Raw genomic sequence first — 27,891 nt, 5'->3', positions numbered from 1 at the left:
GAGTTGTGATCTTTTTATTGGGAAGAACTCAAGTTTGTGAGTGCTCTTACTCAGATAGTTACTTTAAGAAAAGGCATAGAGACCATATGAGCTGAACTGATGAAGTCTTTCCTAAAAACACGGTGGAGGAAGAAAAAACAAAAACAAAACAGGGATCTTTCTGAAAAGGCATAGATTAAAACTTTACTACAGTAAGCCACTCTCACACGTGGGCATGGGCCACTTTATATTGGGTTAGTTAGGATTGAAATGTGCTGTAAATGCACAATACACACAAGATTTTGAACAGATTTCATGTAAAAAGGAATCTAAAATATCTTATTTATTTTTATTTTTTGAGACACAGTTTCACTCTGTTGCGAAGGCTGGAGCCGCCTCCTGGGTTCAAGTGATTCTCGTGCCTCAGTCTCCCAAGTAGCTGGGATTACAGGCGTGCGCCACCACGCCCTGGTAATTTTTGCATTTTTAGTAGAGATGGGCTTTCATCATGTTGCTCAGGCTGGTCTCTAACTTCTGACCTCGTGATCCACCCGCCTCGGCCTCCCAAAGTGCTGGAATTACAGGTGTGAGCCACTGATCTGAATATGTTTATTCTTAAGAGGGTTTAGTTTACCAAAGCACTTACACTGCTATGTGTATACTGCCTTAATGCCTTTTTTTTTTTTTTTTTTTTTTGAGACAAGTCTTGCTCTGTTGCCCATGCTGGAGTGCAGTGGCTTGATCTCCGCTCACTCCAACCTCTGCCTCCCAGGTTCAAGCCATTCTCCTGCCTCAGCCTCCTGAGTAGCTAGGACTGCAGGCATGCACCACCACGTCTGGCTAATTTTTTGTATTTTTAGTACAGACGGGGTTTCACCATGTTGGCCAGGCTGGTCTCGAACTCCTGACCTCAAGCGATCCGCCCGCCTCAGCCTCCCAAAGTGCTGTGATTACAGGCGTGAGCCACCGCGCCTGGCCATGTAAATGGATTAATACTCCAAATTATAGGTCCTCTCTATAACCTCCTCCCTTATACTCACTACAGTGGTGAAACATTTTATTTTTCAGACTTCTCAGAACTAACTTACTGATTACACACTAAAATCTTTGCTACAGTAATTTAATTATTAGCTTTTGCAGTGCCATGATCATGGTTCACTAGCCCTGACCCCCTGGGCACAAGGGTTTCTCCCACCTCAGCCTGGACTACAGGCACGCACCGGCACGCACCACCACGCTCAGCTAGTTTTTGTTTTTGTAGAGATGGGGTTTTGCCATGTTTTAAATCATTTTGATTGAAAAGAGATGCTAATAGTAGTTATCATTTGTTGAATGTGTACCATGTGCTAGGCCAAATGCTCTAAATTATCCTCTTCAGTGTTTTCAATATACATATGAAGTAATTTTTTTTTTCTTTTTTTTCTCCTGAGATGGAGTTGCCCAGGCTGCAGTGCTGTGGCGCCATCTTGGCTCACTGCAACCTCCATCTCCTGGGTTCAGGCAATTCTCCTGCCTCAGCCTCCCAAGTAGCTGGGATTCAGGTGCCTGCCACCACGCCCAGCTATTTTTTTTTTATTTTTATTTTTATTTAAACAGAGTTTCGCTCTTGTTGCATTTTCAGTAGAGACAGGGGTTTCACCATGTTGGCCAGGCTGGTCTCGAACTCCTGACCTCGTGATCCGCCCGCCTCAGCCTCCGAAAGTGCTGGGATTACAGGCGTGAGCCACCACGCCCAGCCATGAAGTAATTTTTATTAACTCTTTTTTACAAACAAGGGGACTGAGGTGTAGGGAGATTTAAACAATTGGCCTACAGAACGGGTCCTAGGGATAGACCCTGAGTCTCTATGATTTCAAAGCTCATAGGCTATAGAATTTCCCATATTTCAATAATTGGCTATTGAATCAACTGGCAAAAAGTTGATTATTGAAGTAGACATTTAGTTCTAATCCTGTTTTTGTGTTAGTGACCAATAGGAAATGATCTAAATTCTCATCAACAGGAGATTGGGTGAAGAAAGTATGTATTCCTACCGTCGAATGTTACTTAGTTGTTACAGTGGCTGAGCAGGAACTGCCTATATCATCGTGAATAACACCCCCCACCGCAGCCTGGTGTTTTTTTTTTTTGGAGATAGGGTCTCACTCTGTTGCCCAGGCTATGGAGTGCAGTGGTGTGATCATGGCTCACTGCAGCCTAGACATCCTGGGCTCAACTGATCCTCCCACCTCAGTCTCCTGAGTAGCTGGGAGTACAGGTGTGTGCCACCACAGCTGGCTAATTTTTAAATTTTTTTGTCAAGATGGGGTCTTGCCATGTTGCCCAGGCTGGTCTCAAACTGGGGCTCAAGTGATCTGCCTGCCTTGGCCTCCCAAAGTGCTGGGATAACAGATGAATAAATCTTAAAAATGTAAAGTTGAGCTTAAAATAGCAAGTTGCTGAAGAATAAGTATACAGTATGATGTAATTTATATAAAGTTTAAAAACCTGCTGAACAGTAATATCGTAAACCAGGACAATGTGTGTTTTAAGAATTTCACATTTGAATTTTGTCTGTATTGATTGCTTGCACTTGGGAAGCTGCCTCATAGTTCAAAGAAGTTAGGGGAACCACTGTGAGATGAACATTCTCTAATCTAGGTTGTACTCTTAGAACCAAAGCAGACCAAGGTCCTGCCCTTGCTTTGACCCTTTGCACACCTTGCTTGGTTTGGTAGATGGCTTTTAGGCCTGGGTCTGTGGGCTTTCAGGGACAGGTCAGTTTCATTTCACTTTAGCTTCCATTAATAATAATTAGTGGGTGTGGCTTTGACAATAGGGGCTGGTGGGCAGGGCTTCTGCCTGGTCTCCCTTGGGGTTATTTTCTGGAGCTTTTTTTTTTTTTTTTTGAGATGGAGTTTCTCTATTTTTGCCCAGGCTGGAGTGCAATGGTGTGGTCTCGGCTCACCACAACCTCTGCCTCCCGGGTTCGGGTGATTCTCCTGGTACTATTACTACTGAGTAGCTGGGATTACAGGTGCCCGCGACCATGCCTGGCTAATATTTTTGTATTTTGAGTAGAGACGGGGGTTTCTCCATGTTTGTCAGGCTGGTCTTGAACTCCCAACCTCAGGTGTTCTGCCTGCCTCGGCCTCCCAAAGTGCTGGGATACAAGCGTGAGCCACCATGCCCGGCCCATTTTTCGGAGCTTGTAATGAAGTTCCAGGACGTAGTGTGGTAGAAGAGGGAGATCAGTTAAGTGAATGTTGAGGGTCAGGTTGTAAATCTTCCCACCATTTAAAATTTGAAGTATTCTCTCATTTTTAAAGTAGTTATCTACTGAAAGGTCACTAACAGTTGAACTCCTTCCCCATGGAATTAACTCTCTCCAATGGCATCTATGTTTCCTTGCTTTGTTTTTACCTTTTTTCATAGTATCCCTTTCCCTTTTCTATTTTATTTTACTTTTTTTTTTTTTTTTTTGAGATGGAGTCTCACACTCTGTTGCCCAGGCTGGAGTGCAGTGGTGCGATCTCCACTCACTGCAATGTCTGCCTCATGGATTCAAGTGATTCTCCTGCCTCAGCCTCCCGAATAGCTGGGATTACAGGTGTGCACAATGACACCTGGCTAATTTTTGTATTTTTAGTGGAGACGGGGTTTCACCATGTTGGCCAGGCTGGTCTCAAACTCCTGGCCTCAAGTGATCCATCTCCTTGGCCTCCCAAAGTGCTGGGAGTACAGGCGTGAGCCACCACGCCTGATTCCTGATATGACCATAATTTCTGGGGAGAAGCTGGGAGTGTACAGTCGGCAGTGCGGGTAAAATTGAATAGCATTTTTGAGGTGGAAACTAATCATTAGTGAATAGTATGAATGCCCAGGTCTTTTTAGTGGGGACTGGCTACATGATCAGAGACCTCTAAGTGTGAAAATTGCCCAGATTTTTTTTGTCATTGTTGCTCGTTGGAGAAAACTGCTACCAACCAGAATACAGAAGCCTACCATAGACTGGGTGCATTGTCTCTAGCCTGTAATCCCAGCACTTTGGGAGGCCAAGGCAGGCAGATCATCTGAGGACAGGAGTGTAAGACCAGCCTGACCAACATGGTAAAACCCTGCCTTTACTAAAAATACAAAAATTAGCCAGGTATGGTGGTGCATACCTGTAGTCTCAGCTACTAGGGAGGCTGAGGCAGGAGGATTGCTTGAACCCTGGAGGTGGAGGTTGCAGTGAGCCAAGATCGCACCACTGCACTCCAGCATGGGCAACAGAGTGAGACCCTGTCTCAAAAAAAAAATAATAATAATAAAATAAAAAAGGCTGGGTGTGGTGGCTCATGCCTGTAATCCCAGCACTTTGGGAGGCCGAGGCGGGTGTATCACCTGAAGTTGGGAGTTTGAGACCAGTCTGACTAACATGGAAAAATCTTATCTCTACTAAAAATACAAAATTAGCCCAGCGTGGTGGGTCATACCTGTAATCCCAGCTACTCAGGAAGTTGAGGCAGGAGAATCGCCTGAACCCGGGAGGCAGAGGTTGTGGTGAGCCAAGATCTCTCCATTGTACTCCAGCCTGCGCAACAGGAGCAAAACAACATCTCAAAAAAAAAAAAAAAAAAAAGAAGCCTACCATATAGCAGTTTAACTTTGTTCCTACAAAAGTGGCCAAGTTATAGGAAGAGTATTGATATGCATTGGTTAACTTTGAATAGTTTAATGAGAAAATTAGCATGAGTTAACTGAATTATTCTGAAAAACTGACTCTTTTCATTTCTTTTTTTTTTTTTTTTTTTTTTTTTTTTTTAAGACGGAGTCTTGCTCTGTCACCCAGGCTGGAGTGCAATGGCACAATCTTGGCTCACTGCAACCTCTGCCTCCCAGGTTCAAGCGATTCTTCTGCCTCAGACTCCTGAGTAGCTGGGATTACAGGCACCTGTCACCACACCTGGCTAATTCTTGTATTTTCAGTAGAGGCGGGTTTTCACCACGTTGGCCAGGCTGGTCTCAAACTCCTGCCCTTGTGGTCCAAGGCCTCCCTTGTGCCCGCCTCGGCCTCCCGAAGTGCTGGGATTACAGGGGTGAGCCACCGCGCCTGGCCTTCATTTCTTTTTAAAAAAATTTATTTATGTTCATTGAAGCACTATTCACAAGTTTTAATTTCAGATTCTGAATTTAAAGTGGTGTCTTTCAACTTCAATTTCAACATTTCCTGAATGTTCACTGTCAGGAGGATTTAAACATTGCTTAGGCTTAAGCATATATCTGCAAACTGTCAGGATTGTTCTGGAATTTATATATGTTTCCCAAATTCCAGGGATATAGTGGTCCAAAATATAGTATTTTTATATTTAAGGTATTTAGAAAAGTCTTGTTATTTGGTAGGAACACAATGCTAGGACACCTGACTTGAATCTGCATTTGTATGGCAGCAGATGTATTTATTTGAAGTACTGGTGGAGAGCAACCATTATTCTTTGGCTAGGAAAGTTTGTTTTTCGTTTAATCAGTACCTCATAAATGCTGAGCTTTGAGGACAAAGGAATGATAATTAGACACATCCTGAGCTTTGTACTCCAAAGGAAACAATAGAAACTTAAACCTTCAATTTTTGAAAAACTTCAGAAATCATGACTATATTTACACTTGACATTGATCTTTGCACTTGATATTGATAAGCATAAATATAATTATATTTACACTTGCTCATTGATTCTTCAAACTCCCTGGTTCAATGAGCTCTGGAAAATTCCCACTGGGTAGTTATGTGTGGTCTAATTGTGTCCTGCCCAATTCACATGTGCAGTTAGAGGCTGAACACCTGTTCTTTCCCAAAGATATTGCAAGTGATCATTTTCTCCCCAAATTTCAGGTTAGATATATCATGTGTCTTAGTAAATCAGTGGGGAATTACATTCTTGTGAGGTACTGGGAGCTCAAAAAGTGTTTCTCAGAATCCTTACTTTGCCTAAATTCTTGATTCTATTTTATATATATATATATATATATATATTTTTTTTTTTTTTTTTTGAGACAGAGTCTCGCTCTGTCACCAGGCTGGAGTGCAGTGGCGCGATCTTGGCTCACTGCAACCTCTGCCTCCCGGGTTCAAGCGATTCTCCTGCCTCAGCCTCCCGAGTAGCTGGGATTACAGGTGTGCATCACCACGCCAAGCTGATTTTTGTATTTTTAGTAGAGATGGGGTTTCACCATGTTGGCCAGGCTGGTCTCGAACTCCTGACCTCAGGTGATCCACCTGCCTTGGCCTCCCAAAGTACTGAGATTACAGGCATGAGCCACCGTGCCCAGCCTATATATTTTATTTATTAAGTTTTTTATCTTAATCAGATCAAGAGTTTAATAAAAAATATATAATCAAATAAATATAAAATATAATTTAATTTAAAATTAAATTTCTCTCTCTCTTCAAATACTCCATTAATTGGCGTTGGCCTAGGCCTTGGGTTTTAAAAAGCCACAATATTATAATAATTTCCTTCAATCACATTCTACAGTGAACCAGATATGAAAAATTCATGGCAGAAACTCTCTGGATCAATGATGGAGTGGAAGCTCCCAAGCATAATAAAGTTCTCATTCTCTGGAGGCTGTCCAACTATGAGGACAGTAGTACAATGTGGCATCTTAATTTCTAGCTGTGACCAATTGTAGGTAGCCTATCTATGGCAAGTTAGACTCAGTTTTACCGTGTTTCAACAAAGTTGAAATCCCCCTCCATAAGCCCTGTTGGTTTCTTAACTAAACAGGTAAATTTGAATGACCAAAGATTTCCTATGACCATACCCTGAGTGAGACGTAGGTTCCATTTAGCCTGAGTGCTGTTTGATAGATAGTGAGTTGTAGAGTTACTTGTGTTTCTTCCTTTTCTTGTCATATACTCTTTTTTGTCATAGCTAACTGCACCCTCAATTTCCTGGGCTTGGGTAATTCTCCCACCTCAGCCTCCCAAACAACTGGAACTACAGCTTTGCCACCACGCCTGGCTAATTTTTTGCATGTTTTTTTTTTTTTTTTTTTTTTTTGTAGATACATGGTTCTGCTATGTTGCCCAGGCTGGTCTCAAACTCCTGGGCTCAAGCAATCCTCCCACTTGGGCCTTTCAAAGTCCTGGAATTACAGGCATGAGCCAACGTGCCTGGCCTTATATACTCATAAAGCTTTAATCTTCTTCCCTAGACATTTCTTTTCACCATGGAATTGTAATTTTCCAGGCCTGCTTTGTGGACATAGTTTAACCTTACTAATTATGAGTCAGAGACCTGAGTTTCATGATGAGCACCTGTAGTCCCAGCGACTCAAGAGGCTGAAGCAGGAAGATCTCTTGAGCCCAGGAGTTCAAATACAGCCTGGGCAACATAATGAGACCCTGTTTCTAAAAAAATAGAATAAAATAAAAGGTAGACGGCCAACCAGTTTCTACCCTTAATCCTTACCAAGGGGTACTCCAGTATGGTCTCCAAAATGTGCAAGATGATCCATTAACAGGTTAGGAAGATGGGCAGGGCGCAGTGGCTCACGCCTGTAATCCCTGGGGGATTACACTTTGGGAGGCCGAGGCGGGTTGGTCACGAGGTCAGGAGGTCAAGACCAGCCTGGCTGAGATGGTGAAACCCCGTCTCTACTAAAAATACAAAAAAAATTAGCCGGGCGTAGTGGCGGGTGCCTGTAGTCCCAGCTACTTGGGAGGCTGAGGCAGGAGAATGGTGTGAACCCGGGAGGTGGAGCTTACAGTGAGCCGAGATGGCACCACTGCACTCCAGCCTGGGCAACAGAACAAGACTCCGTCTCAAAAAAAAAAAAAAAAAAAAAAAAGAGTTTAGGAAGATGACAATAAAACTTTACCATTTTTACCTTACCCTCAGAAAGTTTCTATTTTATGGATGTTTTAAAACATATGTTAGTATAGTAGTATATGTTTATAATTATTTAAAAATAAATTGAGATACATGGCCAACACATTTTTACTGATGGGAATGTGTGTTTTAAAAAGTTTGAAGAGGCCGGGCGCGGTGGCTCACGCCTGTAATCCCAGCACTTTGGGAGGCCGAGGCGGGCGGATCACGAGGTCAGGAGATCGAGACCATCCTGGCTAACACGGTGAAACCCCGTCTCTACTAAAAATACAAAAAAAAAATTAGCCGGGCGTGGTAGCGGGCGCCTGTAGTCCCAGCTACTCAGGAGGCTGAGGCAGGAGAATGGCGTGAACCCGGGAGGCGGAGCTTGCAGTGAGCCGAGATCGCGCCACTGCACTCCAGCCTGGGCGACAGAGCGAGACTCCGTCTCAAAAAAAAAAAAAAAAAAGTTTGAAGACCACTAATCTATACTATTATCAGAATTACATTTTAAAAATAGAAATCTGGACTCAGTACTTCCCTACTTAAAAGCCTTTAATTATTTCCTGTTGCTAACAGGATAAAGACCAGTCTGCTTAGCATTGTTTACAAGGACCCTTTCAAATTAGTCTATCTAAATCAGAGCTTCTCAAACTATCAGTGGTGAAAGATCAGGCTCCCCACTCTATAATCTTTCAAGAACTGATATTTTTGTAAAATACATTATTAGAAAAAATGAAATTTTAAAAAGACATACAAAATAAGGCCACGTGTCTTTTTATTTTTATTTTTAGACGGAGTTTCTGTTGCCCATGCTGGAGCGCAGTGGCGTGATCTCGGCTCACCGCAATCTCTGCCTCCTGGGTTCAAGCGATTCTCCTGCCTCAGCCTCCCAAGTAGCTGGGATTACAGGCACCTGCCACCACACCAAGCTAATTTTTGTATTTTTAGTAGAGACGGGGTTTCTCCATGTTGGTCTCGAACTCCTGACCTCAGGTGATCCACCCACCTCGGCCTTCCAAACTGCTGGGATTGCAGGCGTGAGCCACCGCACCTGGCCACCAAGTTTTTTATTACTAAATGTAAGACATTTTACTCTGCCATATTGCAGGAAAGTTTCTAAATGTTCATTCCCAATTTCGATACTTGTGCCTTTATGGGCCAAGCATCAGTTTGCAGTCTATACTTGGAGTAACAGTGGTCTTTTTTCCCCTTTCTGCTACTTCTGGAGATCTTATATTAGGTTATTAAAAGCTAGTTATTGTTTTCACAGAAAGTCACGCACTTTTGCACCTGTATGCAGTGGTTCTTCAGTTGTGGTGTCTGGTCTAGGAGCATCACAGGGTCACAGGAGAGAACTTGCTAGAAATGCAGATTTTCAGGGCCCACCTCAGACCTACTGAATCAGTAACTCTGAGAGCGGGACTCTGCAATTTGTGTTTTAACAAGCCCTACAGGTGATTCTGATGCATGCTAAAGTTTGAGAACCACTAACCTAGGGTAGCCTTATATATTGCTCAAACCAGGACACTTTTTTTTTTTTTTTTTTTGGTTTTTGGAGACAGAATCTGTTTCTGTTGCCCAGGCTGGAGTGCAGTGGCATGATCTCGGCTCACTGCAACCTCTGCCTCCCAGGTTCAAGTGATTCTCTCTCCCTAGCCTTCCAAGTAACTGGGACAACAGGTGTGCGCCACCACGCCCGGATAATTTTTTATATTTTTAGTAGAGATGAGGTTTCATCATATTGGCCAGGCTGGTCTTGAACTCCTGACCTTGTGATCCACCTGCCTCCCAAAGTGCTGGGATTATAGGCATGAACCACCATGCCTGGCCTGTTTTTTAAATTTACAATGAGAGTTTTCTGTTGTGTTCTCATTCCAGTATTCCTAAACTTTTTAGGTAGGATTAGTCACTCTTTATGATTTCTCTTAGCACGTGGTACATACCTCTGCTCTGCTATTGTGTGTATATGCCTTATAGTATAATTATCCCACTGTGTAGCTTGCAGACCATCATAGCCATAGTTTTTGTGTCACTTTTACTTTTTTTTTTTTTTTTTTATCTTGCTCTGTTGCCAGACTGGGGTGCAGTAGTGCAATCATGGTTCACTGCAACCTCGATCTTCTGGGCTCAAGCGATTCTCCCACCTTAGCCTCCTGAGTAGCTGGGACACAGGCGTGTGTTAACAGGCCTGGCTAATTTTTAAAATTTTTTGTAGAGACTAGGTCTCACTATGTTGTCCAGGCTGGTCTTGAACTCCTGGGCTCAAGCAATTCTTGAACCTTGGCTTCCTAAAATGCTGGGATTACAGGTGTGAGCCACTGCATTGGGCCCTATTTTTCATTATTTTTATTTTTGTTTTTTGAGACAGGGTCTCATGCTGTCACCCAGGCTGGAGTGCAGTGGTGCTATCTCGGCTCACTGCAGCCTCAACCTTCCTGAACCCAGGTGAGCCTACCACCTTAGCCCTCTGAGTAGCTGGGACTACAGGCGTGCACCATCACACCCAGCTAATTTTTGTGTTTTATGTAGATACAGGGCTTTGCCATGTTACCCAGGCTGGTTTCAGACTCCTGGGCTCAAGCAACCCACCTGCCTTGGTCTCCTAAAGTGCTAGGTTTAGAGGCATGAGCCACTATGCCTGGCTCCCTAGTTTTTAAATTATAAAATTAATACTTGCAGCATTTAAAGTTGTAAAATGAAAAGTTTAATTTTTAAATCTCTCCATCCTCACGTCTACTTTCTAGTAGTAGTCACTATTACTACATTGACTATCTTTCTAAATCTCTTTTTTTTGATATGTATGTCTAGCTGTGTTGACCATGCTGATGTTGAACTCCTGGGCTCAAGTGATCCTCCCACCTCAGCCTCCTGAGTAGCTGGGATTACAGGCACATGCCAGCATGCTTGGCTTAACTCTTCTAGAAACCTACACACACACATTTTTTTTTCTTACAAACATGTGAAAATAATGCACTCATTCTGAAACTCTGTTTTCCTCATTCAGTTGTGCATATTGGATTAACTTCTCTGTGTTAATGCAAAGGGTTGGATTGTCAAAGCATCTTCATCTGAATGTGAAATCTTACCCAACTCCAAACCTTACTCATGATTCAGAGGTTACAGGCAGAAGCCGCAGACGCAGATGAGCATTCCTTTTTGGAGGAGCCCCCAGCCAGCAGGTACAGCTTCCAAAGAATTTCACTTTCTTCTACATTGGGACATATTATCAACATACTGAAAATAGTTACATATGACTGATATGAAGTCACTTCTACATGTATTTATGATAAACTTACTGTAGTTTTTTTGTTTGTTTTTTCTTGAGATGAAGTTTTGCTCTTGTCACCCAGGCTGGAGTGCAGTGGCATGATCTTGGCTCGCTGCAACCTCCGCCTCCTGGGTTCAAGCGATTCTCCTGACTCAGCCTCCCGAATAGCTGGGATATCAGGCACCTGCCACCACACCCAGCTAATTTTTGTATTTTTAGTAGAGACAGGGTTTCACCAAGTTGGCCAGCTAGTCTGGAACTCCTGATCTCAAGTGATCCGCCCACCTTGACCTCCCAAAGTGCTGGGATTACAGACATGAGCCACCACACCTGGCCCTACTGTAGTTCTTAATTTGTTTACAGAAGTAAAATTCAACCTTGGGACACAAGTTTTTGCTTTGGATTAACAAATGTTTTTCCTAAAGAAAGCCTTTTCTGTTGTGGGAATCTCTAGTTTTTGTTGTTGTTGTTTTTTAAAGAGTCAGTGTCTCACAGGCTGGAGTACAGTGGCATAATCATAGCTCACTATAGCCTCAAACTCCTGGGCTCAAGCAACCCTCTGGCCTCAGCCTCCAAAGCCACTGAACCTGCCAAGGGGAATCTCTAGTTACACAAATAGAAAATGCCTGTGATTATCTCCTGTTTTCCAGCTAGCCATGCCCCAGACATCCATAAATTCTCAGATTATTTACAGAAGGCAATTAAGGGAGACCAGATATATCCTGATATTTTAAAATAAGAGACCATTTCTTATCTATTACAAACCTTTATCATGTTTGCTAGAAGTCAGCTGTCATGCAGGGAATCCCCCAAGCTTGTCCAACCCAGGATGGCTTTGAATGCAGCCTGACACAAATTCATAAACTTTCTTAAAACATTATGAGATTTTTTTGCAATTTTTTTTAAAGCTCATCAGCTATCATTAGTGTTAGTGTATTTTATGTGTGGCCCAAACAATCCTCCTCTTCCAATGTGGCCCAGGGAAGCCAAAAGATTGGACACCCCTGTGGCTGAAGGAGTGAGCCACAGGCTTGCTGTTAACCCTTTCCCCCTCATCCCCTTTTCAGTACATTCAGACCTATTTCATCATTTTAATTGCTTTTTTTTTTTTTTTTGAGACAAAGTCTCGCTTTGTCACCCAGGCTGGAGTGCAGTGGCATGATCCCTGCTCACTGAAACCTCCACCTCCTGGGTTCAAGTGATTCTCTTGCCTCAGCCTCCCAAGTAGCTGGAATTATAGGCATCTGCCACCACGCCCAGCAAATTTTTGTGTTTTTAGTACACAAGGTTTCACCATGTTGTTCAGGCTGGTCTCAAGCTCCTGACCTCAAGTGATCTGCCTACCTTGGCCTCCCAAAGTGGTGGGATTACTGGCGTTAGCCACAGCTCCTGGGCTGATTGCTTTTGATAATTTACTTTTTCCAGGAGTTTTGCTATTAAAAATGTGGTAAATACCCTTGCACACACATCTTTGTCCCCCTTTGCCAGTATTTCTTTCAGAGTGACACTCAGAAGTAAAAATTGTACACTCTTAGGACAACTTAGCAGTGTCAGTATACATTGTGCAAATTTTTATTTCCACCTATTTTTTCATGACATTTGGAGTATAAACTATTATTAATCTCTAATAAATCAATAAATGTCAGTTGAGATTTGGCAGTAAAAAAAGTCATCTTATTGTTTTAGTTTGCATTCTTCGATTTAGAGAGGTTGATGTGTTAATGACCAGCAGGCCGCTCTTGTCAATCCTGTTGGGCTGTATGCTGCTATATGAGAGTACAGGGCTGTCATGACTGCCCTTTTGTTATTCACAGTTACCTGTCACTGGGTAGTTGTAAGAGTTGTACAGTTGAGATGCTGAGCACATCAGAAGTGTTTTTTTGATGCTCTATTCAGCACTTCTTTTGGTATTCCCATTGAATCCAGTGAACATTTGGATGGAATACTTAGACCTTTTATCAATGCCAATGGCATCCGTTATTGGTTTTCAATATGCTTTTTTGCTTAATGATCTTGAATTAGAAGATAAAGATGTCATTCAGCCACCATATCCAGGTTGATGTAAGAAAATTTCGATTGTATAATACTTGTATTTCTTTGATGGTTCATTACAAGTGTGTATCACTAGTAAAAATGATCACTGAAAATGTCTCATTTTGGTCATAGCAAAGGGTTTTGCTAGCCTTTTGAGTTTTTAGTTATGTTACATTTTAGATTAATTTCATCAAATCACTGGAATTAAGAAAACATTATCCATAGAGAATGCCACTTTGAGTGGTTTCTTTTTTCTTTTTCTTTTCTTTTTTTTTTTTTGAGATAGAGTCTGGCTTTATTGCCTAGGCTGGAGTGCAGTGGCATGATCTCAGCTCACTGCAACCTCCACCTCCCAGGTTCAAGCAATTCTCCTGCCTCAGCCTCCCGAGTAGCTGGAATTACAGGTGAGCGCCACCACGCCTGACTAATTTTTGTATTTTTATTAGAGACGGGGTTTCTCTGTGTTGGCCAGGCTGGTCTCGAATTCCTGACCTCAGGTGATCCACCCACCTCGATCTCTCCAAGTGTGGGATTACAGGTGTGAGCCGTGGCGCCCAGCCTGGGTGGTTTCTTTCGAGCTGTAGATGACTAGTAAGAGTCTGAGATCATTTGTACAGCTTGGGAATTTTTCTTTTATTTTTTGTTGAGATGGGGGTCTCCCTTTGTCACCCAGGCTGGAGTGCAGTGGCATGATCATGGCTCACTGTAACCTCAACCTCCTGGGCTCAAGCGATCCTCTCACCTCAGTCTCCAGTGTAGCTGGGATTACAGGTACAAGCCACCACACCAGCTAATTTTTTTGTTTTTGTAGAGATGAGGTTTCACTTTGTTGCACAGGCTGGTCTCAAACTCCTGGCTTCTAGTGATCCTTCTGCCTTGGCCTCCTAAAGTACTGGGATCACAGTGAGCCACTGCTCCTGGCCTGGTTCAATAAATTTTGATAAGTATATACATCTGTGTAAACCGTACCCCCTTCAAGACACAATGTGTCCATCACTCCAAAAAAGCTTCCTTGAACCCCTTCCCAGTGTAGGGGAGGGAAAATAGCTTCTACCCTTCTAAGTTTTCGGTTGGGGCCCCTGTAATAAAGGGTAGATTAACAAGAGAAAAACATGTAAACTTGTTTAATATAAGTTTTACGTGACATGGGAGCCTTCATAAGGAAATGAAGACCCGAAGAAACAGTAAAACCTGAGTGTTTTTAAATTAGGTTTGATGAAGAAGGAAGAGTTGTGGAATGTGATAGGACAGAAAGGGATATGAGCTAAGAGTAGTAAACAGGGAAAATCTTAACAAGGCCTGTTTGTTCATATTCCTCTGGGTGTTCCTGTATTTTTTTTTTTTAATTTTTGAGACAGGGTCTCACTCTGTTCCTGAGGCTGGAGTGCAGTGGCATGATCATAGCTCACTGCAGCCTCAACCTCTTGGGCTCAAGTGATCCTCCTGCCTCAGCCTCCTGAGTAGCTGGGACTATGGGTATGTGCCACCATGGGTGGCTGATTTTTAAATTTTTTTTTAGAGATGGGATCTCACTGTGTTGCCCAGGCTGGCCTCAAACTCTGGGGCAGAAGTGATCCTCCTGCCTCGGCCTCCCAAAGTGCTGGGATTATAGGCATGAGTCAATGCGCCCGGCCACTCTGTCTTTTGAGATTAAGATGCTGCTATCTTCTGGGTATAGAGAGGACACCTCTCACATGAGGATCCTATGATCTGCTTCAGGGGAAGTCTTTTTTGCACCTGCTGTTTCTCAGATTCCTTCAACTTAAAATATTCAACAATGCCAAGGTGTCATATTTTGGGAGTAGCATGTTCTGAAGCCTGTCATAGTCAGTTCCCTATGACCCTGCCCCAGGTAAATTAATCTATAATTGTAGATTAGTTTTGTCAGTACTTGAACTTCATATGAATGTAATCATACAGTATGGTTTGTGCCTTTTTTGGGTCAGGTTTCTTTTTTTCCACATATCATTTTTGAGATTTATCCTTGTTGTGTGTATCAGTAATTTTTCCTTTTTATTTCTGAATATTATATACCATTTGTTTATTCATCTGTTACTAGACACTTGGGTTTTTCTAGTTTTGGGGTTTTTATAAATAAAAATGCTGTAAACTTTCATGTACAGGCGTTTTTGTGAGCATATATTTTCATGAATACTGAGTAAGTATTTGTGAGTGGAAGTGCTGGGTCATATAGTAAGTGTATTTTTAACTTTATAAGAAACTACCAATTTTCCGAAGTGGTTGTGATATTTTACATTTCTCTTAGCAATGTACAATAATAGTTCCAGGCACTTCACAGCCTCGTTGAAACTTAGTGTTGTCTGTTTTTAAATTTTAGTTACCTTAGTGGGTGTGTAGTGGCACCTCATTGTGGTTATAATTTTGAATTTCACTGAGTGGAGTCTTGATAAAGAATGTTCTTGAGGTTTTCCTTAATTTTTCTACAGGATTGTAGCCATATACAATTGAAATTCATCTTTTATATTGTTAAATTTTTTCTTTAGGTGTCTTTAAGAGTGATTGAAGAGAATAATTCAAAATGCCTGAAAATCCTGCTACAGGTATACTGGATATATTGTTCTATAATTAAATTAATTATTTAAAAATGGAATCTCAAATGGGACTTAACTATTACTCTACTTATTCATCTTGACCCAAGATAAACTGCAGGTGCTGCAGGTACTTGATCGCCTGAAAATGAAATTGCAGGAGAAGGGTGACACGTCGCAGAATGAGAAGTTATCTATGTTTTATGAGACACTAAAGAGTCCTCTCTTCAACCAGATACTCACACTTCAGCAGTCCATCAAGCAACTGAAGGGTCAAGTAAGTTACCCATCAGAGTTTTACATTAATATATTATATTAATATATTCAAACCATCAAAGAAAGATAGAGGAGATAGACAAAGACAAATTATCTTTAAGGACTCAGTTCAGCAAAGAGACTGTATTGGGACCTGTAACCTATAACCTGTGGGTAGCATTGGCATAGATAATTTAGAAATGTCAATAATCAATTTTTTCTTTGGTAACTGGATGTGGTGGCATGTACCGGTAGTCCCAGCAACTCAGGAGTCTGAGGTGGGAGGATTGCTTGAGCCCAGGAGTTCCAGGTTGCAGTGAGCTATGATCATGCCACTGCACTCCAGCCTGGATGGCAGAGTTGAGACCCTGTCTCAAAAAAAAAAAAAAAAAATTGTGTTTTGTTTTAGAATATGGTTTTTGTACTTATTTAAGTATGTAAAGGTCAGATGCTTTGAGAATTCTCAACATCTTCAAAACTATAAAATAGTGCTTAACTTAAATATATTTTCTTTTTATTTTGAGACAAGTTTTCTCTCTGTCACTGAGGCGGAGTGCAGTGCTGTGATCCTAGCTCACTGCAGCCTTGACCTCCCAGGCTCAAGCAATGTTCCCACCTCAGCTTCCAGAGTAGCTGGGATAGGTGTGTGCCACCACAGTTGGGCTAATTTTTAAAAATTTTATAGAGGCAGGGTCTCCCTATGTTGCCCAGGCTGGTCTCAAACTATTGGCCTCAAGCAGTCCTCCTACCTCAGCCTTCCAAAGTGCTGGGATTATAGGCATGAGCCACCTTGCCCAGGCGTATTTTCTTTATGAAATCTTTTTTTTGTGTGTGTGGTCTTTTTTTTTTTTTTTGTATTATTATTATTTTTTTTTTAGTAGAGACGGGGTTTCACTGTGTTAGCCAGGATGGTCTGTATCTCCTGACCTCGTGATCCACCTGCCTCAGCCTCCCAAAGTGCTGGGATTATAGGCGTGAGCCACCTCGCCCGGCCGAAGTCTTTTATCTAACAAGAAGTGATCATGCCCTTATAGCACTTCTCTTAATTATCAAATATTTGTTGTCTTTCATGCGTATTCTGATTAGAAGTTCCTTGGAAGCAGAATACCTGGTATTTAAATATATAGTTATGTTTCTTCTACTCATTTACCACACTATCTGGATTCTTCAGGCTCTAATACATCATTATTGAATAAGGGACACATATCACCTCTTCTTAGAGGGGTGCAAATTACCAGTTGTGGGATTTTTTTTTTTTTTTTGGTGCTGAGATTGAACCAGAAATTAATTGTTTTAACTGTCCTCTTGGATTCTTTGTTTTGGGGTCAGGGATGGCAAATTACTTTTAAATCACCTATTCTGGAAGCTGAACTTGAATAGTAGCTATACCATAGATGAAATTTGGGCAGAATTTAAAACATAATTGGAGCTAATTTAGCACAGTTAAGTGAAAATTTACAAAATTTGGGAAAAAATGGTTTTTGCTGATAAACTAAAATGCTTGCCCATTAAGTATTTTGTGAGTGATTTGTTTATAGCCAATTAAGGATTAAACTCTACATGTGTCTTTCTGTGAATTGCTTTCTTTAGACCAGAATTTATACCCTAATTTTAGCACTGCCTATATTGATGTTTAGCTTTCTGTATTTCTCTTGGTCACAGAATATCACAATAGTGAATGCTGTTGGTAGCAACTGAAATTGGCAAAGATCAGCAGAAATCTATCACACTTGTTGGACTAAGAGTGGCTGTAACTACCCTATCCTAATAACAATTCTTTATATTTGTATAGTTTGGAGTTGTTATGTACACAGTCATATTTTATGCATTGGATTGTATAATCCCTGTAGCCAGGGGTTTTTTATTTTTTCTTTGAGGTTTTATTGACATTCATTCTTTTTTTTTTTTTTTTTTTTTGAGGCAGAGTATTTGCCTGGGCTAGAGTACAGTGGTGTGATTATGGATCATTGTAGCCTCAACCTCCTGGGCTCAAGCAATCCTCCCACTTCATCCTCCCAAGTAGCTGGGCCTACAGGCATGTGACACCATGCCCAGCTAATTTTTGTATTTTTTGTTGAGACAAGAGTCTCACTATGTTGCCCAGGCTGGTCTTGAACTCCTGGCCTGAAGCAGTCCTCCCACCTTGATCTCCCAAAGTGCTGGGATTACAGCTGTGAGCCATCACACCCGGCCTAACATTTATTCTGTTTTTTTTTGGAGACAGAGTCTTGCTCTGTCATCCAGGCTGAGTGCAGTGGTGCAATCTCGGCTCACTGTAGCCTCCACCTGCGGGATTCAAGCAATTCTCCTGCCTCAGCCTCCCAAGTACCTTGGAATTACAAGTGTGTACCACCATGCCCGGCTAATTTTTGTATTTTTGATAGCGATGGGGTTTCACCACTGACATTTATTCTTAATGTTACCTTTATTCTACTGTTTTGGCAGTTGTATCAGCCAATGATATTTTAAATTATGTCCACCATAATTACATGATTCTCCTCTTTCTATCAATGTTTAAGTGGCTCCGTGACTCACTCACTGCTAATCTTGAGTAAGTTACTTAACCCCTGTGTGCCTCGGTTTTTAGGCTCACAAAATGGGATAATGATATCTCATTAGATTGTTGTAAGAATTAAATGATAATACCTGCAATCATGCTGGTATAGTACTTACTCATAGCAAGCACTCAATAAGTACAGTTATTATCGTTATATACTACCTGTGGATCTTTTTTTTTGCTCCCCACGTGGAATTGTACAGATAAATGGAAAAAGGTTTAGTGCCTTACACTGTTATGTGACTGGATGCATCTGTATATGTGAAGTGTAAAAAGATGTCAGTGTACATGCTGTTAACTTGGAGTAGTGGTAGAAGGCAGGAAATAAGAACAAATTTTAAGCTATTAAACATTTTGTGTAATACTAAATTAAAAAAATTTTTAGCCTTGTGAATACACAGATTTGATCTATCTTTACCTTATTTCTTTTCCATGTATATATTTAATGTGCAAATTATCCATGTAATGGTCAAAATATATTTAATAAATAGAAACAATTTTTCTATAGATTTCTGTTGATGATTCTTTTTTTTTCTCTCCAACAGCTCAACCATATACCCTCAGATTGTTCAGCCAACTTTGATTTTTCTAGGAAAGGTTTGTTAGTGTTCACAGATGGTTCCATTACTAATGGAAATGTCCACAGGCCCTCTAATAACTCGACTGTATCTGGGTTATTTCCGTGGACCCCGAAGTTGGGAAATGAAGACTTTAACTCAGTCATTCAACAGATGGCTCAGGTAAAGTTGTATCTTCTCATGGAAATATTTAGCTTCATTTCTCCTGTTTTAGTTTTACAAAGGAGCTTATACTCATTCTTTTTGCTGTAAAATGTGTTAGTATGTATTTTGCTTGCTTCTATTTTTATATTGTTAGGAGAAACTGACACCATTTTCTAACCTGTGTGTTGAAAATTTATTGACTTAAAATTACATAAGGCAAGTATCCATGTATGTGGTAAGGAGAGTTTTTTTTTTTTAATTAACATTTATTTTTTGAGATAAGGTCTTGCTAAGGAGAGTTTTTAGACAATGACTAATTGAACACATCTCTATTCTTGTTAAAATAAGATTTTTGGCCGAGCGCAGTGGTTCACGCCTGTAATTGTATCACTTTCTGAGGCCGAGGAGGGCGGATCACTGGAGGTCAGGAGTTTGAGACTAGCCCGACCAACATGGCAAAACCCTGTCTCTACTAAAAATAGAAAAATTAGCCGGGCGTGGTGGCAGGCACCTGTAATCCCAGATAGTTGGGAGGCTGAGGCAGGAGAATCGCTTGAACCCCGGAGGCGGAGGTTGCAGTGAGCCGAGATTGCGCCACTGTACTCCAGCCTGGGTGACACCCCATAATTAATGGAAATTAGAACTAATGTAATTTGGAAAATCTAGAAAACATTTGGAAGGATAATCCAGTTGTAGCCCCTAATACCTATTAAAAATTAAATAATAAACAATTAAAATTTTGGACATGTTAGTTTTATGTATGTTCACCTCGACCTTCAAGTGCCATTAAAAATGAAATGAGGTTTGAATGTGGTAGCTTATATCTATAATCTTTGGGAGGCAGAGGCAGGAGGATTGCTTGAAGCCAGGAGTTCAAGACCAGCCTGGGTAACATAGGGAGACCCCCATCTCTACAAAAATAAAAATAAAAATATAGTCGGGCATGGTGGCACTCACCTGTAGCTCCAGGTACCTGGGAGGCTGACGTTGGCAGATCACTTGAGCCCAGAAATTCAAAGCTGTAGTGAGCTATGATCGTACCACTGTACTCCAGCCTGGGTGACAGAGCCAAGACCTGTCTCTTAAAAAATAACTAAATAAATAGATAAACTTAAGTTGCAGTGTTAAATAGAATCTGTTTAAGGTGTGATAATTAAATAATATTCTGGTCCTAGTTTTTGACTTTATAGTTCTATCCCTTTGTTTCTTTCCTTTTCTATTTTTTTCTTTTCTTTTTTTTTTTTTTTTGAGATGAAGTCTTGCTCTGTTGCCCAGGCTGGAGTGCAGTGGCCCAATCTTGGCTCACTGCAACCTCCACCTCCTGGGTTCAAGCAATTCTCCTGCCTCAGCCTCCCGAGTAGCTGGGACTACAGGCGCATGTCACCACGCCTGGCTAATTTTTGTATTTTTAGTAGAGACAGGGTTTCACCATGTTGGCCATGATAGTCTCTCCTGACCTCGTGATCCTCCCGCCTTGGCCTCCCAAAGTGCTGGGATTACAGGCATGAGCCATTGTGCCGGGCCAGTTCTATCTCTTTCATCTGACTAGTAATTATTTTTATGTGGTGCTTTTTTTAGTTGATTACATTTATGAAGTTCTCATGTTATAAGTGCAGTTACTAACTAAAGCAATAAAATACCCAGCTGTCACAAGAACAGTTCTACCTGTTCTTACAGGTAGAACCCGTGTAAATGGTGGCCTTTTCAGAGTCTTTTGAATTTACCTAATAAATAGAATATCAATTGGGCCGGGCACGGTGGCTCACGCCTGTAATCTCAGCACTTTGGGAGGCCAAGGCAGGCGGATCACGAGGTCAGGAGATCAAGACCATCCTGGCTAACACGGTGAAACCCCGTCTCTACTAAAAATACAAAAAAATTAGCCAGGCGTGGTGGCTGGCGCCTGTAGTCCCAGCTACTCGGGAGGCTGAGGCAGGAGAATGGCGTGAACCCAAGAGGCGGAGCTGGCAGTGAGCCGAGATTGCGCCACTGCACTCCAGCCTGGGCAACAGAGTGAGACTCCGTCTCAAAAAATAAATAAATAAATAAATAGATATCAATTAATCAACAATAGAATTAAAAACAGAGCCCTATAAAATGCAGCTGGTTCTGACAGGCTAAATACTGGCATTTTTGATATATCTATTTTCCTCATTTAAAAATATATTTTGCGGCTGGGCACTGTGGCTCACGTCTGTAATCCCAGCAATTTGGGAGGCTGAGGCGGGTGGATTGCTTGAGCTCAGGAGTTTGAGACCAGCCTGGGCAACATGGCGAAACCCCGTCTCTACAAAAAATACAGAAATTTGCCAGGCATGGTGGTGCATGCCTATAGTCCCAGCTACCCAGGAGGCTGAGGCAGGAGGATCGCTTGAGCCCAGAAGACGGAGACTGAAGTGAGCCGAGATCACGCCACTGCACTCTACCCTGGGCAACAGAGCGAGACCCTGTCTCCAAGAAAAAAATAAAATAAAAATGTACTTTGCATTGAGAGAATTTAAGGAAATTCAATGTAAAAAAGTAATTCAGAATTTACTATGGGAAAAGGCATTTTTCTCAGGAGTTTCCATCCAGCTTGGGATTCATCTCATAATGTGAATGAAGTGTGAAAATACCTCTGATTCCCTGAGGTTGCAGAACACTGCACACACTCTCTCTTATGTTCTACTGAAATAATCAAGTGAGAGGATTTCCAGAAATAATTTATTACTGAAATAATCAAGTGAGAGGATTTCCAGAAATAATTTATTACTGAAATGCTGAGTTTATGTGGTTCTTAGGGGAAGCTGCTTTTATGCTAAGCAATTTCAGTTCTGCAGACAGAGTATGTTGGCTAAATATACACCATTGACTTTTTTTTTTAACGCTCCTTCATTAGGGCCGGCAAATTGAATATATAGATATAGAACGGCCTTCAACTGGAGGCCTTGGATTCAGTGTGGTGGCCCTCAGAAGTCAAAATCTCGGAAAAGTTGATATCTTCGTGAAGGATGTCCAGCCAGGGAGTGTAGCAGACAGGTGAGGAAGCTGTTTATTTTCATTTTGCTAATTGTTTCCTGATAATTCTGAAAACTATTATAAAGAGAGTGAAAAACTAGTAATAAAAACAGTAACAGTAACAGCTAACATTTTTGCTTTCGTTTTTCCTATGCATTTGTCAGGCCTTTTGCGAAAATCCTCCCATACCCCATGGCAGCAGTTCCACTATATAGGTATCATCATTCCGTTCTGTAGACGAGAAAGCTGAGATTCAGAGAGGTTCAGTGGTCAACCTATAGTCACAGAGCTGTTAATGCTGGAGCCATGATGTGATTCCAAGACTGTCTGACTGCAAAGCTAGTGCGCTATTTCCCTCTCTTACAATTGAACATGATATTTTAGCTATGGACTGATCAGTAAGATAGAAATATTGAAATTCTCATTCTGCATATTATATTGTTTATTATTCTTAAGATTATAACAACATTTTGGTGGTCATGTTACTCTACCTGATTTATTATGCTTATTGTCAATTAAGAGGCCCCTCAAGTCTATGTTATCTCCCATGTTTGCATTTGCTTTTATTTTTTAAGGGGTATTTGCAAGCCTTTTATTTTGTCTCTGTTTGATTTCCAGTCTTTGGTTTATTATTCATTTAATAAGTATGCTATTCCAATGCACGTGTTAGAATAATAGCAACAATGGTAGTATATTATTATAAAATTCTTAGTTGATAATACATTTTTGAATTCACATCCTCCATTCATGGGGGATTAATTCTAGTCTCCCCAACTCAGATTTCAAACATAATGAGTTTCCGTGACTTTGCATCTTTGTTCTGCCATCTAATGCAGCATTTCTTCAAGAACTGTAGTGAGAATGGGTAAACAGGAAGAGGAAGAATATCTGGTGTTTGGGAGATAATAAAATCAAATACAGTAAACCAGGACAGAGTAAATCCTAGGCTATCTTTAGGATGCACTTTAACATAAGAAGTTCAAGCCTGTGCTTCAGAATCTGACTCCTGATAAGATGCTAGGCTTGTCTAGGCTTCAGTTCCTTAATATTTAAAATTTACTAAGTACTTTAAAAGGTGATTGTGAGGATTATGTGAGATAATGCATGTAAAGCACTCAACATAGTACCTGACTCATGATAAGTGCTCAGTAAATACTATTTTTCTTTAGAGATTTTGCTAATTTCTTTTAAAAAGAGTCCTTCTTACCCTGGCTAGCAGTTGGGAGATTGGTGCTTGGGAGAGATTAAAAGGGCTCAGATTGGCCAAGCTCAGTGTCTCATGGCTGTAATCCCAGCACTTTGGGAGTTCAAGATCAGCCTGGGTAACATGGCAAAACCCCATCTCTACAAAAAATACAAAAATTAGCTGGGTGTGGTAGTCCATACCTGTAGTCTCAGCTACTCGTGAGACTGAGGTGGGAGAATCACCTGAGCCTGGGAGGCTGAGGCTGCAGTGAGGTGTGATTGTGCCATTGCACTCCAGCCTGGGCAAGTAGGAGTGAGACCATGCCTGGAAAAAAAAAAAAAAAGCTCAGATATAAATTTGGAAGTAATCTCTATGAATTTTCAAGGAGGGTTTGGCCTCTATTGATAAATATTGGACAAGTAGACAGTGAAGATGGGGTGAGAGGAGGTTATTGGTGTAGCTGAGAATATTGTTACCCCAGTGTGGTATGGGTAGAGATCAGATTGGAAGGGGTTCGGGAGATTTGGGTTCGTGCAGTAATGGAGGCAGTGTCCGTACTTGCAAAACCTTGGCAGTGGGGTCCTATAGATTGTTTTTGTTTATTTTTCTAGGCAGATGGCTTTTAAAGTGTGTCTGTGTGTTTAAGGATGCACTACCAAATTAGGTAATTAGTTAATAACTTCTGTGAAAAACACTCTGAAGAGCTCTGTTATATAATTAAATAATTTATTTGATAAATGTACTAAGTAAAGTAGTACCATAGGCAACAAACTGCTTAACTTTAATAGATTTTTAAAAATCAGGTTATTAGATGACTTAAAAAATTTCTTTTCTTACATGATTAAGGGATCAAAGATTAAAGGAAAATGATCAAATATTGGCCATTAATCACACGCCATTGGATCAGAACATTTCCCATCAGCAAGCAATTGCATTATTACAACAAACCACTGGATCTTTGCGACTGATTGTGGCCAGGGAACCAGTCCACACAAAAAGCAGTACTTCTAGCAGCCTAACTGATACAACTCTGCCTGAAACAGTGAGTTGCAAATTTGAAAAAATACTTAATTTTGAATAATGCCATTGATCGTAAGAAGTGTAAAGACATTTAGAAGGTGTCATTTTACCTTTCTTTTCTTTTTTTTTTTTTGAGATGGAGTTTCGCTCTTGTTGCCCAGGCTGGAGTGCAGTGGCCAGATCTTGGCTCACTGCAACCTCCACCTCCTGGAATCAAGTGATTCTCCTGCCTCAGCCTCCCGAGTAGCTGGGACTACAGGCGCCCACCATCACACTCGGCTATTTCTTTTGTATTTTTAGTAGAGACGGGGTTTCATCATTTTGGCCAGGCTGGTCTCGAACTCCTGCCCTCAGGTGATCCACCTGCCTTGGCCTCTCAAAGTGCTAGGATTACAGGCATGAGCCACTGTGCCTGGCCCGTTTTACTTTTCATGGTTAAAAAAGATGATCATATCTCTGAATGCAGCGTTAGCATATTTAAACAAGATGTTTCATGATGGTCGTTTTTTTTTTTTTTTTGTCTTTTCAATGTCCTGTGGGTCCCTTTAAGATTATTATTTAATATGGAGGCCAAATTGAAGTATTAGGTGTAATTTATTTAGTGATGGAGAGTCTTGTATTCCTTGGTGATGTAGCCAATTAATTGAGAGTTTTTATTAGAGATTTACTGTTGAGTGTTTAAAGTAAGTTTTGATTATTTGAAAAACATTATTTTTGAAAATTATAAGGGGATTTATGACCAGATTATTGATATTGCAAAATTATAGCAGGCTTTTTTTCATGTAAAGATACATACTGAACAATTTGAAAGAATAAAAGTGTATGTCTCTTTTGGGAACCCTTGAACTTGCTTTTTAACGTTTTACAGATTTTGGCTTGCATCGTCAGAATGCAAGCTAATAAATCTTATTTTCTTATAACACTAAGTGCTAGCTGATTTATTTAATTTTTATTCATTGGGACAAAAGAAAAAATAAGACTGTCTCAGTACAATTCAAGGTCACAACAAAAATTAATGTATAGGCATTTTCCCTGTTGTAATCAGCAATATTTATACAGCAGAATTTACATAATAAATACAGTGAATAAAGTGGGGCATTGTTTAACGTATAAAGAACAAGGGCTTTGGAGTCAGGCTTGGATGCATTCAAGTCCATTTCTCCCATATCCTAGTGGTGTCACACCAGGCAGATTCCTTTACCTCATACCTTCCTTTGAAGGTATGATGTCTAGTTCTCAGAGATGTTATGAGGCTTGAATGAGAAGGCACATGAAGAACTAAGCACTGTGCCTGGTGCTGCATATACGTTCTCTGAATATTGGCTGCTATCAGCTGGTATTGTCAGGCACATTATTTTAGCAAACATTATTGTTTCCCAGATAGTAGATGTTCTAGACATGAATTTATTAAACAATCCCAATATTGCTTTTTTTTGAGATGGAGTCTTGCTTTGTCGCCCAAGCTGGACTGCAGGGCGTGATCTCGGCTCACTGCAACCTCCGCCTCCTGGGTTCAAGTGATTCTCCTGCCTCAGCCTCCTAAGTAGCTGGGATTTACAGGCACGTGCCAACACACCCGGCTAATTTTTTTGTACTTTTGGTAGAGATGGGGTTTCACCATGTTGGCCAGGCTGGTCTCGAACTCCTGACCTCATGATCTGCCCACCTCGGCTTCCAAAAGTACTGGGATTACAGGCTTGAGTCACTGCACCCGGCCCTCCAATAATGCTTTTTATTTAAGACTGCATAGTAACTTTGCAATTTAGTGTAATAGAAAAACTGGATGGGTATGGTGGCTCACATCTGTAATCCCAGCACTTTGGGAGGCCTAGGCAGGAGGGTCATTTGAGGCCAGGAGTTTGAGACCAGCCTGGGGAACATAGTCAAACCCCACCTCTATGGCCAGGCACAGTGGCTCATGCCTGTAATCCCAGCACTTTGGGAGGCCGAGGTGGGCGGATCACCTGAGGTCAGGAGTTCGAGACCAGCCTGGTCAACATGGTGAAACCCTGTCTCTACTAAAAATACAAAAACTAGCCAAGCGTGGTGGTGCATGCTTGTAATCCCAGCTGGTCGGGAGGCTGAAGCAGGAGAATTGCTTGAACCTGGCAGGCGGAGGTTGCAGTGAGCTAAGATTATGCCACTGCACTCCTGCCTGGGTGACAGAGTGAGACTCTGTCTCAAAAAAACAAAAAACAAAAAAAAACACCCCACCTCTACAAAAGATAATGGCCGGGCACTTTGGCTCACACCTGTAGTCCCAGGACTTTGGGAGGCCAAGGCAGGCGGATCATGAGGTCAGGAGATCGAGATCATCCTGGCTAACACGGTGAAACCCCATCTCTACTAAAAATACAAAAAATTAGCCGGACGTGGTGGCGGATACCTGTAGTCCCAGCTACTCGGGAGGCTGAGGCAGGAGAATGGCGTGAACCTGGGAGGTGGAGCTTGCAGTGAGCCGAGATCACACCACTGCACTCCAGCCTGGGAGATAGAGCAAGACTCCATCTCAAAAAAAAAAAAAAAAAAAAAAAAAAAAAAAAATTAGCTGGGCATGGTGATACATGCCTGTAGTCCCAGCTATTTGGGAGGCTGAGGCTGGAGGATGGATGATCACCGGAGTTTGAGGCTGACATGAGCTCTGATCATGCACTGCACTCTAACCTGGGTAACAGAGTAAGACCCTGTCTCAAAAAGAAAGAAAGAAAAACTAAGTAATGAGTATGCCCTAATGATCTTGAGAGGGAGGATATTGTTCTGCAGTTGGATTATGTGAAGTAATGCACATTTCTTATAGAAACCTGCTAGTTAGAGGGGAAACGCTTATGTCTTTTAGTCTGATTTGTATAGTCCTATTGCTAATATCTTTAATGGGGCCTACCTGTCCTCTCCCTCATTAGTCTCTCCACTTTGTGTCCTACCACCATTAGATTCTTCACAGATGAATTTTCTTAAACCACTGCTTTGGTCCTGTCATTTCTCTTCTAAACCTTTAACTATTTCCACTTGATTACCCAGTTAAATCCAACCTTTGACCATATCTTTCATCCATTGTGTTATCTGGCCTAGCTTTGCCCTTATATTTTCTTTTTGCTTGAATGTCTTCCTTTGTAGTGCAACTTAAATGCCCCTTTTCCTTGAAGTTTTCTGTAATTCTTCATTGGTTTTGACTTCATGTGCTCCCCTCCCTGTAAAAAATCTTTATAATATTTTGTGATTCTCTTTCAAGCAGACACATATTTACTGGTCCCTACTATGTGCTGGGCACTGTGCTGGATATCCAGTGTAGCGTAAGGAATGAGAAATGTTTCCTGTGCTCTTAGGGCTAGTGCCTTATGATCCAATATTCTGCCTTGTATTTTAATTATTTGTGTTTTAGTTTCTCTCTACTGGATTATAAGATCCCTACGGTCAGGGACCATATGATTATCTCTGTCTGTATATCTTAGCCTGTAGAACATTGCCTTGATTAATTGTATGAATGTTCAA

At 41.3% G+C, this 27,891-nt stretch overlaps 1 protein-coding gene across 14 annotated transcripts in view; it reads left to right on the top strand.

Moving 5' to 3' along the window:
- Positions 1-27,891, top strand: part of PATJ (PATJ crumbs cell polarity complex component) — a 421,434-nt gene that overhangs the window by 5,183 nt on the left and 388,360 nt on the right. For 7 of the 14 annotated variants that reach the window (XM_016919657.4, XM_016919650.4, XM_009459103.5 and 4 more), the window contains exons 2-7: positions 10,858-10,993; positions 15,621-15,677; positions 15,776-15,942; positions 19,023-19,217; positions 22,078-22,217; positions 24,229-24,424. In XM_016919657.4, the coding sequence (XP_016775146.3) occupies positions 15,656-15,677; positions 15,776-15,942; positions 19,023-19,217; positions 22,078-22,217; positions 24,229-24,424 (720 nt within the window). In that variant the 5' untranslated portion in view covers positions 10,858-10,993; positions 15,621-15,655. Of the gene's footprint in view, positions 1-10,182; positions 10,260-10,818; positions 10,994-15,620; positions 15,678-15,775; positions 15,943-19,022; positions 19,218-22,077; positions 22,218-24,228; positions 24,425-27,891 lie in introns of all 14 variants that reach the window. The other 7 variants (XM_063817330.1, XM_063817311.1, XM_063817313.1 and 4 more) reach the window with 3 other exon arrangements.

The sequence above is a fragment of the Pan troglodytes genome, chromosome 1 (genome assembly GCF_028858775.2).
Source record: "Pan troglodytes isolate AG18354 chromosome 1, NHGRI_mPanTro3-v2.0_pri, whole genome shotgun sequence".
Taxonomy (NCBI): Eukaryota; Metazoa; Chordata; class Mammalia; order Primates; family Hominidae; genus Pan; species Pan troglodytes.
The sequence above is the reverse complement of the archived record's forward strand: the minus strand, read 5'-3'. Positions and strand labels throughout refer to the sequence as shown.